Source organism: Calliopsis andreniformis, chromosome 8, assembly GCF_051401765.1.
Source record: "Calliopsis andreniformis isolate RMS-2024a chromosome 8, iyCalAndr_principal, whole genome shotgun sequence".
Taxonomy (NCBI): Eukaryota; Metazoa; Arthropoda; class Insecta; order Hymenoptera; family Andrenidae; genus Calliopsis; species Calliopsis andreniformis.
Window position 1 is genome coordinate 1,783,967 of NC_135069.1, and position 18,195 is coordinate 1,802,161.

Genomic DNA, 18,195 nt, shown 5'->3' on the forward strand with positions numbered 1-18,195 from the left:
ATGGAAGTCTGTTAACAGGCGGGTTTACTTAGAGCAACTATTCTAAGTGTGCCTAGCCACGACAGGAAGTAACTTTATCGCGTTATGACTTGCCATAGAGAAAGACGCGTCCGCTTTAATCATTCATCTCGATTAGAGCCGACTTGTACGTTCTTTGGTAGACATTGTTGAAGTTTTTCAAGTTTAACGTCGTAAAACAGAGGTTCTTGATTTTATCGGGTTCTCACAGTCTCGCTGTTTGCTATAGTCGATCGTCTTATAATCTTGCTACTTTAATTTCAACAATTTCAATCATGTTCGTGGTGCACAAAGTGAATATTAAATGAAAACTGTTTTCTTCGTTTCTAGTCGTTAGTCTGTCTTTGCTGAGTCGACGTGAGATTGCTACATTCAATAATAAAGTTCCAGTAATAGAAATGCAAAATTTTATTACTTGGATCTGTTTGTAGTCCACTTCCATCAAAAATAAATTGGAATCAGATGAATTGATCTTCCACAAATCCTCTAAACCGAATCCCCGATACGATCGCTGTCACTCACATCTATTACTTTTGTTTCCTCGATCATTGTCAATCACCAGAATTGATCGTTCCATTCGTCGTAAACAGGTGATCTGACTGAACAGTTGGGGACAGTTGCGCAATTTTACGTACAACTTGATTGTATAACTGTTTTCTTATTTTTAATCGATTCTATGCCCAGGTCAAATTATTTTAACAATTCCCTGGATATTTGCAGAAAAGTATTAAAGATAATTGATATTTTTGCTACACAATATCTCGAATTTTTTGGACCAAATGATGTCGAGAAGACACTGGCGTACAAAAATGTGCATAATTGGTTCCATCAGCCACTTTCATTAGTGTTATCACAGAAGACCTTCGTCCCCTTATCCAGGCCTCCGTGGTCCTCGATATTTCGTCAATATTTTATCAACTTATCCGTCTTGTTTCGAGCCTCTGCGTGCGTTCTCGCTCGATAAATACGTGACTCTGCGACAAATGTTTCGCAATGGTTCAGTAACTCGGAATTTTTCCACGTCCGATAGACGTCAATATCCATCGATCTTCAACGTCTCACGTTCTTATAAAGAGGGCCCCAGAAGAATCCATTACCACGTCCACAGAGAACTTATTCAGGGAAACTGGTAGAAAGTATTAGGTCAGTAGGAAACATAGGACGGAGTATACAGATGTCCCTGGGGTGCTCAGGGAATGCAAATGGAACAGAAAACGTCTAACTTATCTTCATTCGTACAGTAGTAATGTCCTAAAGACAGCAGGACGACCTTAAGATAAAAAGTAACTTTTTCTACAGCTTCTTTGAGGGGTGAAAGTTAGAAATATGATTTTATGATAAAAAGTAACTTCCTCCCTAGCCTCTTCGATAGCTTGAAATCTTTATCTCTTAATCTCGACCAAGAAACAAACAGAAGCTAGAGCAGGTGGTCGATTTTGAGCACAGATATTCACCGTGTCTCCGTCAGTGGCGATTTTAAATATAGTTGCCTGTATTTATATTCATGCCAACGTCCCAGTGGAATGGTTAGGGGGTTGCTTGAAGCTTATACAGTTGACTGTCGAAAATAGGAAAGGATTAAGGTCACTTTATTCGGCTGCAGCGCCATAAAGATTAGTGGGGCTCCTGGAGTTTTAGGATTAACGCTTCCCGCTCCGTAGAAATTTCATTCGAGATCTCTCTGACTTGTATGCGCGACGTGTCGCGGCCGAAGTGGATTATTCATGGGCCCTACTGTCGCCCATGCAGCCAGTATTTGAAAGTCTTTGGTCTCTCGCGAATTGGAAACGCGACTGAAGCGTAATACTACACGAACGCTGTTGATTTCGCGATAGATCGGCTTACGAGCACTTTGCACAGTTGCAAATTCTGTTAATTGCATTCTCGAGAAATATTCCATACTTTAAGAGAATACGATTGTTCCCACATCTTTGAAGTAAATCGTAAGTTCCTTAGGTAGGTGTTAGAATAAAAAAAGAATCGTATAGCTGCGCAGGCGTTGATACATTTTTTCACACTGTGGACCTTGAATCCCAATCGATTTAGCTCCAACTATACTCGAGGATCTCGACTTTCAACCTTCAAATCAGACCATGAAAAATTTCCCTCATTTTTCCACTTGAAGCTCAATTTGCCATAGTCAAGCAGTGCAGTCAGCCTCCCAGCTGCACCGCCATGAACATGACTTATCTCGTCGTGTGCCAAGGAGCTTCACAAACTGTGTCACGCGTTAAGTAGCTGTTCCGACGTTTTCAAGGTTCGCGTTTCGTGCTCGCATGGTGCTCGACCTCGGCTCAGAGGCGCATCGTGAGCAGCTCGCCGTTACACGTGACTAATTAGCAGCAGGTATTAAGTTACCATTAGCTGCTGGGCAGAGGAGGCAGCAGAGGAGGCAGCAGAGGAGGCAGCAGAGGAGCGAAGGAAGGTGGAGAATCGTTCTTTTCTCTTTTACTCAGACGTCACCATTTCATCTTTCACTGTTTGCCAGCACCCTCTGCTAAGCTTCCTCGAACGCAAATACGGTCTAAAACGTTAGTGTGCCTCTCCCAGCAGCCTTTCGCTTTGATCGAATAAATTTCCTTCTCGCGAGAGATCAATTTGCGGCTGTGTCACGAAGGGGAAAGGGGCCAGGCTGTTAGACGAAATTACATCCTTAGCGATTCTTTTGCGAGAAAGCCCGAGAGGAAACACGCTGTAACTTGAAATTTCTTTGCAGTGGCTTCTTCAACGCCCACCAATAGCTTCTTTACCCTAGCCACTCGAGTCAAAGGACTCGCGTCGAGCCAGAAAGAGGGAGGCGTTCCAGTTCGATGGATTTAACTTAATTATTTGCTAATAACTTAATTACGGGGCACAACGAGTACGCTGATCCGCGGAAACTCTCATCCAGGAGATTTTCGTGGGATTAGGTGGAAAGCGTGCGTGATTAACTTCCTTTTAGCTATGGAACTCTAAGTGAAATTCCATATAAGTGTCGTAAGGTCGCTGGTATGTTCAGAATAGCTTGAAATTATTTGAAGCAGGATAGTCTTTCTTAAGTGTACTGTCACTGTATCCAGAAAACACTGTACTTCACTTCTTTCTATGAAATTAGAGTATTCTCTTCTTCTTTTTCAATGGTTACATTAAAATTTCAATTATCCAGGGTGTTCAGACACACGCAAGAAACTCCCAGAAATTCTCTCGCGAAGAAATACGCAAATCACGTGCACGAGCGTTCCTCTGTATCTTCTTCGGGGAGGCAGACGCTGCTTCCATCGTTTCGTGCTTAAATAGCCCAGCTAAGGCATAATTTAGACGCTGTATACAGTAATACCGTGCCGCTTTGGGCACCATTACCCAGTTACCTCCTATTATTGGGAAATCCGTGTTATATCTACTAGGCAGCGGCCCCCCTGAAACCGAGCGAATCGATGAGGAAGGAACCGAAGCAGAGCGCGTTACTTGCACCTGCATTAAACACGCGATTGCATCGTAAAGCGTATTTTTATCTCGCCTCTCGAGAATTTTCGATGATTTTCTTGTTTGCATTTTCTTTTCGCGGACCAGACGTTGAACTCTCCGACTCACGAGAATCTGATGGATGAATAAATCTACTCAGGATTTGAGACACTACATCTGAAAATGTGGCTTAGAATCCTCTTTCCTTTTTTCAAATTTTCTACGACGAATATCTTATTCAAAATAACATTAATCAATCGAATAAGAATTGAAGGCGCTACAGTATTTTTTGGTGTTTTAGAAAAAAACGAAAATTGTCTATAAGCTCTTCAGATATATCCCGCAGCACACGTTTTTGCTTGATTTTGTGCACGTGGAAACGTGACATTCACCGTGTCTCTGTCACGTATTGGCACACGTGAGAACGGGGCTTAAGGTCCGATCGAAACGTAGGGACGTCGCTCATCGACAGCCATCGTTATCCCTGTTCCGCGCTCTTTTCGTTCCCCCGACAATTTCGAATGATACGGTCGATTAAAGCGAGCATTGCCCATTGGCACACATCATTTGCAGCGTCGATTCGCCGCAACCCAGTTACCCGTCACCGAGATCGCGCGGTTTCCACCCTAACAACGTCCATCAGCCAGGAAAAATCGCCGAGCACCGTTCGATCGTGGACTAATTCGTAAAGCGCGCCCAGAGCGTATCGATCCTCGCGAGATCATGGCTCGTTACGTTTAAATAAACTGTCTGAACCGAGAAGGTGTTTCGATATCCTATATCGGCGAGCACAGCCCATCGGCTCCCTGTAACCTGGCTGCCTCTCATTATTGGACCACGAGATTTGCATTATTCCATCGACATCGTGCACAGGTTCGGCTCGCCCCTCGATTCTATGCATTTTAAAACTCATTGTTCGGAGGGATTGGATAGAGATTGGAAACGTACGAAGGGGTTGCCTCGCTCTATCGATCTCGATGCCTGAACTCCGATCCTTGCGCCAGCCGAACGCCTCGTGACGTTTAATCAGGGGACGTCGATAGTCATTTCTGCCCTTTGTTTCCGTGCTCCTCGCGTTACAGGTGCCTCGCACTCGTTCCTGGTCCACGGAACAGTTGTCGACGTTGATATCCGTGATTTATTGCGTCAGCCTCGAATAGGTCGTCTGTTCTCGCGCACGGGAAGTGGAAAGGACGAGACAGTCCGAGATTACTCGAATCGATAGCGAACGTCTCGCGTCGAGTGGTCGAATCGTATCACCATGAGTGTCCTCGAGGCGTGCCTCAACCTTACTCCCCTTATTTCAGATTCCTTTTACCTTCCCCCGTTTTCGCGTATACTCGTAGAATATCTAATCAGTCATAGCCATTCCAACAGCGATTGCTCTCATCGAGCAAATTTCACTCGACCAAATGTCCCGAGATTCGCCTTCCTTTGCGGCTCCTCTAGCCCGCGGCTCGAAATGGCATCTGTCCCAGCGTTTTCCTGAGATTACACGTCTCAGTGGCGAACGTCGATGTCCAGCCAGGATCAGGGCTGTGCCACGATCGCCCCTCACCCCTTTGGCCGACGAGGAACACGGAGAGCTTGCCGTGGAACGAAGTATCGACCGGCTAAAGCCATCCCCGCCCGGCCAGAGCGGCCAACCCCGACCAACCCTCCCACCACGGCCTACTCGCCTTTCCCGTATTCTCCGTTCTCCGTCCTCACCCCCTGCGTGCAGGCTGGTCGCGTAGCCGTGCTGCTTTATAGGCGATGGAAGGCCAGAAGGGGAGCGAATCCTCCGCGCTTAAACGGAGACCGAACCTCGTGGAAAAGTAGGCTGTCCCGGGGACACGCGTGCGATTATGGGATTCCTTCTGAGCCATTAGGCAGTTCGATGCTCTCCGATAGGCACGGCTCGTCGCCTCCATTGTAGGATTGATTAATATTTTTTTTTCGCCGAGAGGAATCTTGAGGAATGGTGAATGAAGGAGTCGCGGAGACTCGAGAATTTGGAATTCTCGGTTATGGGGGTTGTCTCTGGGGATGCTGGCTCTAGGGATAGGAGGGTATAGGGGGAGGGTGGAGTAGAAGGAAAATGGAATTTTGGGATGTGTAATGATGTATGGATTATTGTGGGTATTGGAGGAGATTCGGGAATTTGGGGTGTTGATTGTTATGGGGATAGAGCCAGGGTGTACTAAACTTTGGCTTGTGGCTCTTTTCTGAACTATGGTTCCCCTTTCTGTTTCTTTTTTCTATCCCCAGTTTTTTGGCCACACCAAATCGCTCCAAGACTCTTCTAACATCAAGCTAGATGTAGGTCGATGACATCGTGGAGCAGAATCGTTAATACGTATCGGTGTGGCGTATCCTGGCCGTGTCAAAACCGTCGTAGCGACGATTCATTCTTCCTTTCTCCTCCCTTCTCCCCTTTCTCTGTTCCCGGCCATCGCGGCAGCTCCTCTTTTTTGCATCGCGGCCGCGGATGAATGCGAAACGTCGGGCAGAACTATTGCAGCCAGTCTCGGCTCGCCGCTCCATTGTTCTGCACGCTGCTCGGCAGACAGTTGACACGGAACAGCGCGCGACACAGCGATACACACGCGTGCGTCGCGACAAAAAGGCGGGAAAAAAGCTTTCAAGCGACGACGAGCTGGGAAAAAGAAGGGCGAGCAGGGGGAGAGGTAGCTTTGTTCGACAGCTGAAAATGCCTTGAGGTCAGCGTGAAAAGAATTTACGACGTTAATCGCAGTAAGAGTGGTCGTGGGTATGCACCGATGGAAAATTGAAATCGTTGCTTTACGAAGAGTCATGGATTCTGTATCCATGTCTCTCTTGAGCTCTGGTCCCCTCGACCTCTGCTGTTTTCGTGGGCGTAGAGGAATTAGCGACGGTCGTACATTAATTCAAACATGTTTTCAAGTTCTCGACGTAGAGGTAGCCTGGTGTAGTCCCTAGGTATCACGTTGGAAGGCCATTTTCCCCGCTGCTGCACTTGGATGCAATTAGAGACCGTGTACAAAGGCGTTCAGGAAAGCAGCGGGCTGGGAGGCTTACAGGGGAAGCGGGATTAACCGAATTTCCGCTTTTTCGCCTAAACAGACGTGATCGTGATACGGTAATGGTTTGCTCAGGAGCTGGGGAACCGGAGGTCCCTAGGGAAATCATCCTGCGAGCGCGCGGAGGTCGTTGGTTAGCCGCAATCCGACTTCTTATCCTTCAAGGCCTGACGATTCTTTCGTTCTCGGCAGAGGGAGGAACTTTTTGATCGTTAGCTCGGCGTTCCTGTTCTTAACGTGCCAGTTACCTCGCCAAATCAGCTCTGCCACGATGTGGCGTGAGGGACCATTTGCTTCACAGGGGTTGTTAACTTCTTTGAGCCTGCTCCCCTGGAGTAGTTAATCTTACGTTCTTTCTACGCCCTCTAATTTGAATACGATCGTAGTCCAACCTAGAAGGACCGCTTAAGGACTCCTTTTATATCCAGGAATTTAAATTCGAAATCGTTACTGACAGTGGTGTGAACTCCGACCGAGGAGATTCAAAATTCCCAGAGATTCTCAAGTAAAATTCTACGGTCATACGCTATTTTCTACTTTAGACGATTTGCTAGTGCGATTAGAGGAATGGTTGAAGGGGGGCTGGTGGGGTAGTCTCTGGAGGAGGGTTCGGCGTCGCGTTTCGCTCGGTTATTTCCCGAAACGGTAGAATCCCGATACTGTAGCAGTAGCACTTACCGTATCGTGTTACCTGATGGCGTGCACGCATGTATGCGGCGACGGTTCGCAATCGGTAGTCGCGGCGAAGTAGGACAAGCAATGTAAGTGCCTATGCAAAGTGCAGGAACACGTTTTACGATGTATCACGTGACAGGCTGATCTGACCTCGCTATAACCCCGCGGGTTAGGATTCTGCAGGACGTGCGCGCGCAATCGACCAGTCGTTTAACTAAGACGACTAGTTAGGTTTCATCGTTGACGATAAGACCATGTCAAGTCGGATCACCGCTGATTCTTGAGCTGTTAAAAGTTTCCCTTTTCTAGGGGACTTCTGACGTCTCTGTATGGTAAAATCGTGAAGTTCTCACTAACTTACTGGACAGGTTTTAGAGAAGCGTCTGGATTAGCTGAAGTATGATAGGGAAGGAACTCTGACAGCATACACCTAATGCAGGTTTCTTCAGGAGTTTTACTATAGATTCAAGTTTCGTAGACTCTTGGCGAGCTTCGTTGAAGTTGCAGGTCTTGTCGAGTTGTTAAAAGTTCGGGTCACCTAGATTATCAGAAGATTTCTCTCGATCGTGATACTCGACCAGGACTTTCCTGAACTCTTCGAAAGGTGTTGTAAAATTCCTAGGTAACTTCTTGTTTAACAAGAAGAAAGCTCAGGCTAACAAAAAGCTCGGTGCAGTAGAACCATGATCTCTAAATTCCTTAAGAAATATTTGGACTTTCTACTGCCATCAGGTCGCAATATTCATCTCCAGTATCTCAGGAAACATAACTCATCCCTCCCCAAAGCCTCCAGACATCCAGCATCCTCCCTAGAGCCTATAAAGACGAAGACCAAACACAAATAGTCAGACATCGAAAGGAAAGGTCACTTTTGTAAATAAACAGCGTCTCTTACGAGCGAGACTCGTCGACTTCCGTCGTATACGTAGCCAGCTATACGGAATCCAAGGATCTCCTGGGTTCATAAAACAGAAATATAACCGGCGATACGCAGCGACGGTCGCTCTCACCTACACGCTCCCGACTCGCTCGTAAGTCGCGAGGGGAATCGATCAACGATAAAACGGGTTGCACTGGGACACGTTTATAGTCAGCTTAGGTACGCGTATCGTTTACGGCCGCAGGATCGCGCAGATATTTAAAGGTATCGACGTGTCGTCGCAAGGTGGCTGCAAAGGTGCAAGCTGGTCGCCCGACGGGAAAGCCGAGGCTTTGAAGGCTCATCGTCGGTCTTGCACGCCCTAGTTGCACCTCGTGTCGAGCGACTGGCTCGATTCAAGGCCGCTGTGTTTCGCTCGACCATCGTTTCTGCGTCAGTGGCTTCTCGAATGCCGTTTTCCTCCTCGTTTCCCTTTCGTTTCGAAATTCTCTGCTTCCATATTACTGAAGACGAATGTTAGCAATCTATGAGAGGATAGACATCTCTGGGATCACGTTGTACGTCTTGTATTCTTTGGTTTAATTATGAAGGCTGTTGTTTCATTTCACTTATGCCTGGGAGAGAATCATCTGCTCTCTTGTGAATAGTGTATACTCAGTCGACGTTGCTGGATACCGAGAGTATTTGATGCAGTATCAGTTGATTAATGTATGGCCTTTTTTAGAGCCCTGGTGTCCCAAAACATTGCTCCTGCTGGAGTAACTCTAATGATATTTCCTAGCCAAAGGGCTGAGCAACCCAGTTCTCGGGCTCCCCTTACGTCTCGTAATTGGATTATCCTTTGTTTCTGGCCAATTATACTCTCGCTGGTTAGTGTATTCTTCTTGCACTCTTCGTGGTTCTTTTTGGGGCTACCGTTAGGAACGTAAACAGCCCGTGGACAAAAACGAAAATGGATCCAGCGGTCGAGGAGGGAAAAATAGATTGAGCAGCCGTGTCCTTTGCCCATTCCACCGTGGAGGCTTTGTGCATGGCCGGCACGAGTGAATAACGATGACGTTAGCCGCAAGAATGGCACAGCGATTAAAAAGACCCCTCGTCTCCTTCGTCTCCTCCTTCTTTTTCGCCTTATTCATTCTCATTCCTCAGGGCGCGTCCCTCGCTAAAGACTTTATACTGCTCCACGTGACAGGAGATATTCATTAAGCGAGGGGAGTCAGGGGTCAGACGTGGAATTGAATGTACCTGCATCATGATAAAGCACTTTCGACAAATCTACGATGCCTGAGGTTTCTATCTTTAGATCGGAAAATTTTGTCCCTGCCCTCACGACTCGTTTCCATTTCCTTCAAATCTCAATGCTGCTAATGTCCTGCTCGCTCTGATTCTGGGTACCTAATCATATTTAATGGAATATTTTTAGAAATCTTAATGAAGATGGAATTCTTGCTTCGATTGTGTTGCTTTCAAGTGGTTTATTAATGTGGCGCTTAATGATCGAGATTCTGGTTTAGAGACCCCAAGGTTGTGGTTGCCAGTGTTTTTGTTAATTGCCCGAGACTTGTTTTCTGCCACTGGCACAGCGAGCCACGTCGTAGTAGCTCGTTTTAGTAAACCTAAGAGAGGCGACTCCACGCCAAGTGCGACTTGGGTTGATTCGTTCGCCAAGCGTGATTAAACATAAATCGTTTGGCCAAGTGCATTTAATGTTCGAGGTGCGAATGTTTGTCGAGGGGACATTTATACTGAGGTTGAAAAAACATGGGTGGGACTGAGGCGTCCCAGATTTGACTTAGACAGCTTGAACTTAAACCTAAGTTAACTCAGTGAGTTAAACAGAATCCAATGCAGACCTAAATCAACTCAAAACTACTCGAACAAACTACAACTCTACTTCAATCTAACTCAACACGAGCCCAAAATCTAGCGCTAAATACAACTCAAACCCAACTCTATTAATTCAGCATTTAACCTAGACCCCACTCTCTCGAATCACGAACCAACTTTAAACTCCAATCCAACTCCCCCTAATTTAAATCTCTGTTAAAATTTTTATAAATTTTCATAATCCTTGCCTCATGCAAATATACAATTAAAAGTTGATACAACTCATCTAACCCTAGTAGACCTAATCTACTCTACACCCCAACTCACTTCCCCCTAATTTAAATCCCTCTTACAATTTTTCTACATTTTTTCAATCCTTGACTCATACAGACATACAATTAAAAATTGATACAGCTATTCCTAAAGATCATCGTCAATTGAAAGCATCAGTATTGACAATGTGAAAAATTCTTTTATCCATATCTGAGTCCCAATAAGATCATTCAGACGAGTGACTTGTCACTGAAGTGTGTCGATCGGTGTTCAAAGGGGGCTCGAACAATCGGCTCTGTCGGAGGCAATAATCTCGCAAGGAACACGTGATATCAGGGATTCTGGCGAATCCGTTGCCATGCAATCTCCGGGTAATGATTGGTCTCCATGGAGACTGGGCAAGCGGGCCGCCTCGCCCTTTTTCCTTTGCAGACCGACTGGCGTGGCTAGCGCAGGAGCGGAGCGCCGCGGCGCTGGCCTGCAACCACGCCGACGCCTGCAGGATGAAACATTAAAGTTGCGTTTGCGCCGATGCGCTCTGCCTTGAACTACTTAAGGAAGGATACGCGATGAGCCGCCGCAACACGGCTTGACCTTTTGTCCTACTCGAGCCTCCTCCATATGCTTCCTCGTCCTTTTTTTTCTCTGCCTGTACATGATGGATGATATTTGCGGGTTTTATGGTTCGAGGGACTACCCAGTGGGTCTAGCCAATATACATTAGCGAATGGAGTCTCTTTTGGGAGTCAGAGTTTCTTGGAACTGGGGGCGAGAGTTGTCTTTGGAGGGTCTGATCAGTGATAAGTAATTGATGTACGGGATACTTTATTATTGACTGCTCTCCTTAAAGTAGATATAGCAGGGTCTAGGTTTACGTTTGAAAGCCTTTGCTGAGGTGGTTCCTGACGCTGTAGTTCTCTATCTTGTGTCTCGTTATCAGCAGAGCCTATCGGTTGAAGTACCAATCAGGTGGGACGAGGAACTGGGTTCTTCGCACTTCAGAGCTGCTTCGAAGTGTCAGAACGAGGTCGGGGTATATAACAGGGAGTTGTAAAAATTCAAGAGTGTACAGTATATACAGCATTATGCAATCTCAGAACTTAGTACTTGGATTCATCAATTATGACAGCTTCTCCCGAGTTCCTCGGAAGTGGATTTAACCGAGCTGATGGCTCAGAATTATGCATCTGACGGTTTAATCCCAGATACAATCTCTACTCTTTCCAAATCTGTCCTCGACGCCTGCATTGCTCCAATAGCCGATCCCCAGTGATCGATCCATTTGCAGGATCGACGCGGAGCTCGTTCAAGAAGTTTGGACGTTCCTCTAGCAGCTGGATACAGGGTGGTCGAGGTAATCGAGAAAGTTTGACCCTCGAATGGGCAGAGTCGTGGCACCATTTAAGAGACTAAATACGTGCATCGGCGAGTTTCGAGAGCGCTGCATAGCACCAAATGCCGCAGTCGGCTCGTTAGCAGATTAGCTGGAGCGCTTTTCGCCGATGAGTCCAGCTGGACGTTTCATCATCTCGAAATTTCACATATTCCCTGTACATTAACCGTGTCCTGTTTTGCTCTGTTACAGGGGTGCCTTTTCTGTGGTGCGACGATGCGTTCAGAAGAGTACTGGCTACGAGTTCGCAGCCAAAATCATAAACACCAAAAAGCTCACGGCCAGAGGTAAGCTGAGTTCCTCTAATACAGATTGAACGTTAATGTTGCGACCAGAGCTTTGTCGAACGATGGTATTTAGCATGCAGGATTTTTAAACGTTTAATCATCCTTTGAGGAGGGTCTACTTTAGTATGTAAAATATTAATTAGTATTCGGTAAATGATTTTAAAAGCCTGATGAGATCTACTCAAACGTGTATGCTAAACTCCCTGAACCTGGTCGTCAACTGCTGCCTTGAATATTTCATTAATGGACGATGCAAACGAGCTGTGTAACGCGAGTAGTCTTATTTTTATGGGTTCGAGTAAGGGTAGTTACCTTTGGAATTAATGATGCAGGACTTTTTAGGACTCATAAAGGATAATTTTATGAATTTAGATAATATTTTTACTGATTATCTGGTTGCAACTAAAATTAGTTTCGAATTTCCACTTGGAGTGTTCTATAGACACCATGAGTATAACTCTCTGGAAATTTATATCACTCTGACGTTCTGACAACGGGCTATAAAGCATTCGTCTGGGTCTGGCCCGCGTGACCAGTACCTCTTCCGCCTATTTTTGTCCAGAGAGGCATTGTTCAGCCATTTCTTGCGATTAGACACGGAATCGCGGAAAGAACTCTCTGAAAGAAGTCCTCTGTGTACCCCCAGAGTAGTTTGCTTCTAAAAACAACGAACGACGCCGTTGTCAACCTGCCAACATTCCATCGCGACCAACAGTTGCCAGTGCCGTACAATCGCTGGTCCAGGAAACGTCGCTGGCCTCTGATCGAAATTCGCCAGGGAATTGGAGATAAAGAAACGTCGGAGGATCGAAGCCACGCGAGTCCTACAATCGAATCAGCCGAAATGCCTAGCTCGGAGGCGAGTTATCCGCTAAGTGGCATCGCGTGGCTTCGACCGAGCTGAACTGAGCTTACAGGGGAAGCATCCAACTTCTTCCCCTTCGAATTAGTTGTCGATGTAGAGTCACAGTGTCGATGCTCGAAGAACAATGAAGTTGTAAATTATTAAAATAATTCAGAAGTATATTGTGGTGTATAGTGTTTCCTGGTAGGTGGATTTATGGCGCTATGATGATAGTATTATAGCGGAGGATGCATTTCTGAAGCCGATTCATATGCTGGTAGTTCATTTCTGTCTTGTCAGAGATATAAGCGAGGGTACATGACAGCAAAGCTTGTTCGCTCCAAATAATTTTAAGTTACAGCGAATCTAGTAACGAGCTCGTAGCAGGGGAACGCTGTACTGTAAATATACAGTGACTCAGATTTGTTCATATACATTCAGAAGATTAGCTCACTGCGAAAATTATTGTAGTATTCTTTTTTAGCTGTCTCAGGTGAATTTAATGATTCTTCGTGATAAATTCAAGAGGATTATCCATCTACATCCATCTACAGGAGTCCACAGGAGATACATCAAAATCGTGGGTGGACAACTTTCCCCTGAGAGCGTCCAGAATATTGATACGTTCATTGCCAAAGCAATTTTGCTATATGTCTCGCGTTCTCTCAAGTGTGCATATTATTAAAATCAAGAATTAAGATTTAATAAATTTTTTGAGAAAATATGGAAAGCTCAAAGTACTGAAAAGGTACACTGGACACTCTCATCTAATCTTAGATTTACTGTTGACGATGTCGTTGACGAGTCGCATGGAATTTCGGGCGAACCAGTCATCGAAAAATTCGCCTCAAATTTTTAAAAAATAGAAATGAGTAGGTCTCCCTATGTCCGAGTTTTTTTATACATTTTGAAAGTTCTCGATCAAAGAACGTCACTCGTCGATGAAGCTTCACTCACCTCGAAGAGCATCCGCTTCCGTGAGCCTGTTTGTAGACTCCCGGCGTCTGATTGATAAATTTAGTATCAAATGGATCGCCACCCAAGCGGCTGTATCGCGAGTTTTATTGTCGCTATCAATCGATTCTCTGGCAGTCGGCCTAATGTGTGCTCCCTCGCGTGACTCATCTGCGTCTCGCACATGTTCTACGAAATTCTAAATATACGAAAATGAGTCTGATTCAAAGTGGAATACAGTGTCTCCTTGATATAGACTCACTAACGAGTTTACAGCGAGGGACTCAGTTCACGCTGAGCTCACTCAGATTTTCGTAAATTCACTTTTCAGTCTTCTTCAGAAATCTGCACTCGATCTCTGAGTACCTTATTACTTGTACCTTAGTACCTTATCGTGATAAAAGCTACGACTCTGGCTCTACGATTCGAAGTTATGGCAGGCATAGCACAGTCTCATAACAAGGAAATGCTAGGAGTGCCAGGGGGTATTGTGCAGCTCGCGGGGGTGTGCTCATCCCCGTCGAAGGGGCGAGTATCGGTTACGAGGTTGTTTTCAACGTCAACAGGAGTTGACTCGCGGATGGAAAGTTGGACGAGTTAGGGGCGGTAAGCTGTTTACCTTGATACCCGTTCGGTGGCTTCGATCGAGGTTGGTAATCGAGCCTCAGAATTCGAGCGCCGAGAGGAATTTTCGAGGGTCACGCGCAGAATGCCGGGGCAGGAATCCACTCGCGGGGGTAAAGACCAAACAAGAGCAAAAGACTGATCCAATGGCTCGCATCATTCAGCCTCGTCGTAGGAACACGGTCAGGAAATTGGGACCGAGCTAAAAAGTGTCAGTAGGACAAGAAGGTTGACTCAGGGTTCAGGAAGTCGGGGTCTTTAAGATCTCTTCGAGGAGACGATCTCCAAGAGCCGATTCTTTTGTGCCTCGGACTTTAAGATCACAGCTATATTTGTAGCGGAGGGGTTGCATAGATAAGATAAGGACATTGTAATCGAGACTTTCTTGGCGACCGAGGCAATCAATTCCCCTGTACCTCGAACTTTTCGTCGAAGCTGTAGCAGCTTCCGGGAGCCATTCGAACGAGATTACTATCGCGAAGTTTAGAGCTCGAGATCTGGATAGCGACAAATTCTTTCGCGCTTGGAAGTTCGGGAGATCTCATCGCGCTTTTCAAGCGGTATGTAGATAGGAAGCCTGTCGAGTGTTCCCAGCAATCCGAGATAAATTCTGACTGCAATCTACGTCTCTGCATAAGTACCCCTCGAAAGCCTTCTCCCTTTGCCCAGTAATCCCCTTTGATGTCGCTAATATTTCTCTAAGGCATTACCTGCTCCCAGGAGGTCTACCCAGTGAAAAATTCAGCAACTGTGAGAGGAACTATTTCCTCTGTGCGAGGGAATTAATTCGCGGCATCGGGAGGGGTGAGGCGGTGGGGGAGGAACGCGCGGCGTGGAACCGCGTTGCTATCTTTGGCTTCGGTTCCAGTTTCTCTGCAGAGGGGCGGTCGGCAACGAGGGAGAAAAAAAAGGTTGCAGAAGGCAGGGAAGATGAGCCTCTCTTTCCCTCTCGACAGTCCTCTCTTTCTCCCCTCGCGAGCAGAAAGATGGCACGGTTGCACCCTCTTCCACCGGCGACGACCTTGCCCCAGTAACCTCTTGACCTACCGCCCCACGGCCGTTGTTCGACTGTGCGCCTCTGAAACGAATAAAGCACGGTGGAGCGGTGCATCGGGCTCACCTTCAATCATCGTGGCTGAGCTGCGAGTAGAACGATGGGAAAAGGGTCCTCTGGACCGATCTACCCTCGAATCGAATCCTGTGCTGGTATTCTCTGCTATTCCTGGCTCTTCAGTCGGGTAGAATTTCGATGATGGTATTTTCTTCAAAAATATTGGTAGACTCTTCTCAACCTTTTTTGACTTGCGGATGTCTTTTGAACATTGGTCAACCCTGTGGTCCTTCTCCATTTTTCTGCTTTTCTTATCCTCAGTTTTTTTTTCTCATCTTCCTTTTTCTTCACGTGACTCGAACTATTCGGTGTGAGGATCCTTGGGGAGCGATTTCGTCCTCGTTGAGAGCATAAAGTATCTCATTTTTTGTCCAACCCTTAGACAAAGTGACCATCACGAGATCACTTTAGTGGACTCTGTCAGATCACTTGAGGATTGAGGATAATTAATGTGTTTCTAGTTTCTGTGGTCACTCTTCCCCTAAGGGAGAAAGAGGCTGTTTATGAGATTGAAGATCCAGGCACAGCCTGATTGGTTACTTTGGGCAACCCCGAAGAACGGACTATCGGTCTTCGTAGCTTCCGGTCCGACGAATAATTAATCGAGCACTCTGTTTAAGGCTCGCGGCATTTGAAAGTCTAATTCGTGGCAGGGAATTCAAAGAGGACCGACAGGAGGTTGGGAACGTTCGCACGTTCCTCTCTCCTATCAATTCTCTCTCGTCTGGTGCATTTAAAGGTACGTTGCTCCTGCTGCAATTTCCCTCGCGCCTCTGCCGTCATCGGGACTCTATTTATTTGAGGAAACGAGCCAGCGATTACCGTCGAATTCTACTTCGCTATTTTCTGATAATATCGAGCGTAGGATGTGGAGGAAATACACTTGACGCAAGGGGGCGAGTATGAAATATTACTCTAGAGGTCAGTTTTCCCTCTGAAACTTCCCTGAAAAGGTCAAAGTTCTTCAGGAGGCTCAGTCGCGATTGACCTTTCTCCAAATGCGTCGCGAGCCAAGGGATACCCAATTAAACTTATAATTAATCCACACTGAACCTATTACTTTAGCAATAAACTTACAGATGAAGGATTTTCTGGAAAAGAGATATCCTAATACTACCACTGGCAAGAAGTTTTCGATCAAACGCAAAGAACTTTTTGTCAGGGGTAGTTCCCAGGTCCAAGGGAAATCCACCCCACAGATTGTATAATACAAAGTCCTCAGAACGTCCCTCGTTCACATTTTTCCCCTGTTGACAGGATCGACGGCAGTTCGATCGTGTCGGTGTAAAAATAAGACGGCGGATCTTCCGCGTGTGTAATCCGGTCGTAAACGGCGACTGCGCGAGTCCGCTTTGAGCTAACGAGAGACACGATCGCTCTTTTGCGTTTACAAGGCCGATCGAGGCTGGTCTGCTTTGCGTTCGACGGAGCACGAATGTCACGAAAGTCGGCAAAAACACGCTCCTTTCCCCTTCGATGCTCGCTGCTGACGCGGATCTCCTGGCGGGCGACGAAGGGAGGAGAGAGCAGCCCTTGATCTCTCGGGCGTGATAAGAATATCAACCGTGGACGTGCATTTTGCGTTTCGAGATGCTATCTTGACGACAGGGGTGAGCGTCGATCCTCCCTTTTTCCACGAGGATAGTCGACTCTGCGCGTGAACTTGATGGAACTCTCTCCTTGGCTTCCCCTTCGTTTGAGAATAGTCCTCGGTTATTCAGGGATATTTTCTCAAATTATTTTAGCGCGGGCGATTCCCCTGGCATAGATTTTAACCCCGAATTTACTCGACGATTTCATCGGCGATGAGGAGCACCGAGCAATTGGAATCGCGTGGAGAAGGGAAACGACGTCGTCGAATAACCCAGTTTTTTTTTTCTCTTCTCCCTCTATTTCGTCAAGTGGTGCGTCCTCCAATTTGCTTCTCCTCGCCGCGGCTGCAGTGTTCTTCGCGGGCTCTTGTCGCGATGTAGATGCTCGTTAATTCTGGTTATTTAATGTGGCGCCGTTGGTGAAGATTGTCAAGGCTCTCCTGGTACACAGAAATTTAATTATAGGCGGTGGAAGACGGGGAAGGGTGCGATTCTGGGCGAGAAGTTCGTGGAACGTTTCGGATGGTTTGTTCGTTGGCAATGGATAAATGGATCCTGCAGTTGTACGGTGTTTTCGAACACCTGCCTAAGAGCATTAAGCTATTAACTGAAGCGATTGAAATGGGAAGCTCCCTTTCTTTTTTTGCTATTGAGATTATTCTTACAGTCATTCGTTCCATCGTAATGGAATCTTGCTACTTGGTCACTTAGGTTAACATTCCTTTCCATTTGCAAATGGAATACTCAAGGGTGTAGATACTGCAGCAAATATTAAGGAGATCACAGAGTTCTGGATTAAAATTACACCTGGTTCAAAGTTCAGAATCACTATTCAAATAAGGGGCTCGGAGTTATAGTGTTTCGAAGATTAAAAACGCGAGATTTGATTACTGAAATTTTCTGAGTGCTCGCGGTGGCCTATTCAGTAACTAATTGATGCTCTGGCAAAGAGTGTTCAGTAATTAGATCTTGAAAGAGTATCATAAAGCTAAATTTACTCATTACTTGGATCTGCTGAAGTCAGTATTCGGTAATTAAAATATTGTAAGCGCCCCTGTTTGATAAGTAATTCACAGTATAAAAGTGTAATTATAGACAGTATATTTGATGATTAATTCGCCTCCTCGAACCCTGATTTGCATTCCCCCGTTCTGCATCGCGGAAATTGTACGATGTGATCGATACCATCGGTCTTCGAGCGTGTCAATACGCGGGAACGCGTCGTATTTAAT

At 46.2% G+C, this 18,195-nt stretch overlaps 1 protein-coding gene across 20 annotated transcripts in view; it reads left to right on the plus strand.

Moving 5' to 3' along the window:
* Positions 1-18,195, plus strand: part of Camkii (Calcium/calmodulin-dependent protein kinase II) — an 83,050-nt gene that overhangs the window by 18,027 nt on the left and 46,828 nt on the right. For all 20 annotated transcript variants that reach the window (XM_076382932.1, XM_076382934.1, XM_076382931.1 and 17 more), the window contains exon 2: positions 11,744-11,838. In XM_076382932.1, the coding sequence (XP_076239047.1) occupies positions 11,744-11,838 (95 nt within the window). The remainder of the gene's footprint in view (positions 1-11,743; positions 11,839-18,195) is intronic.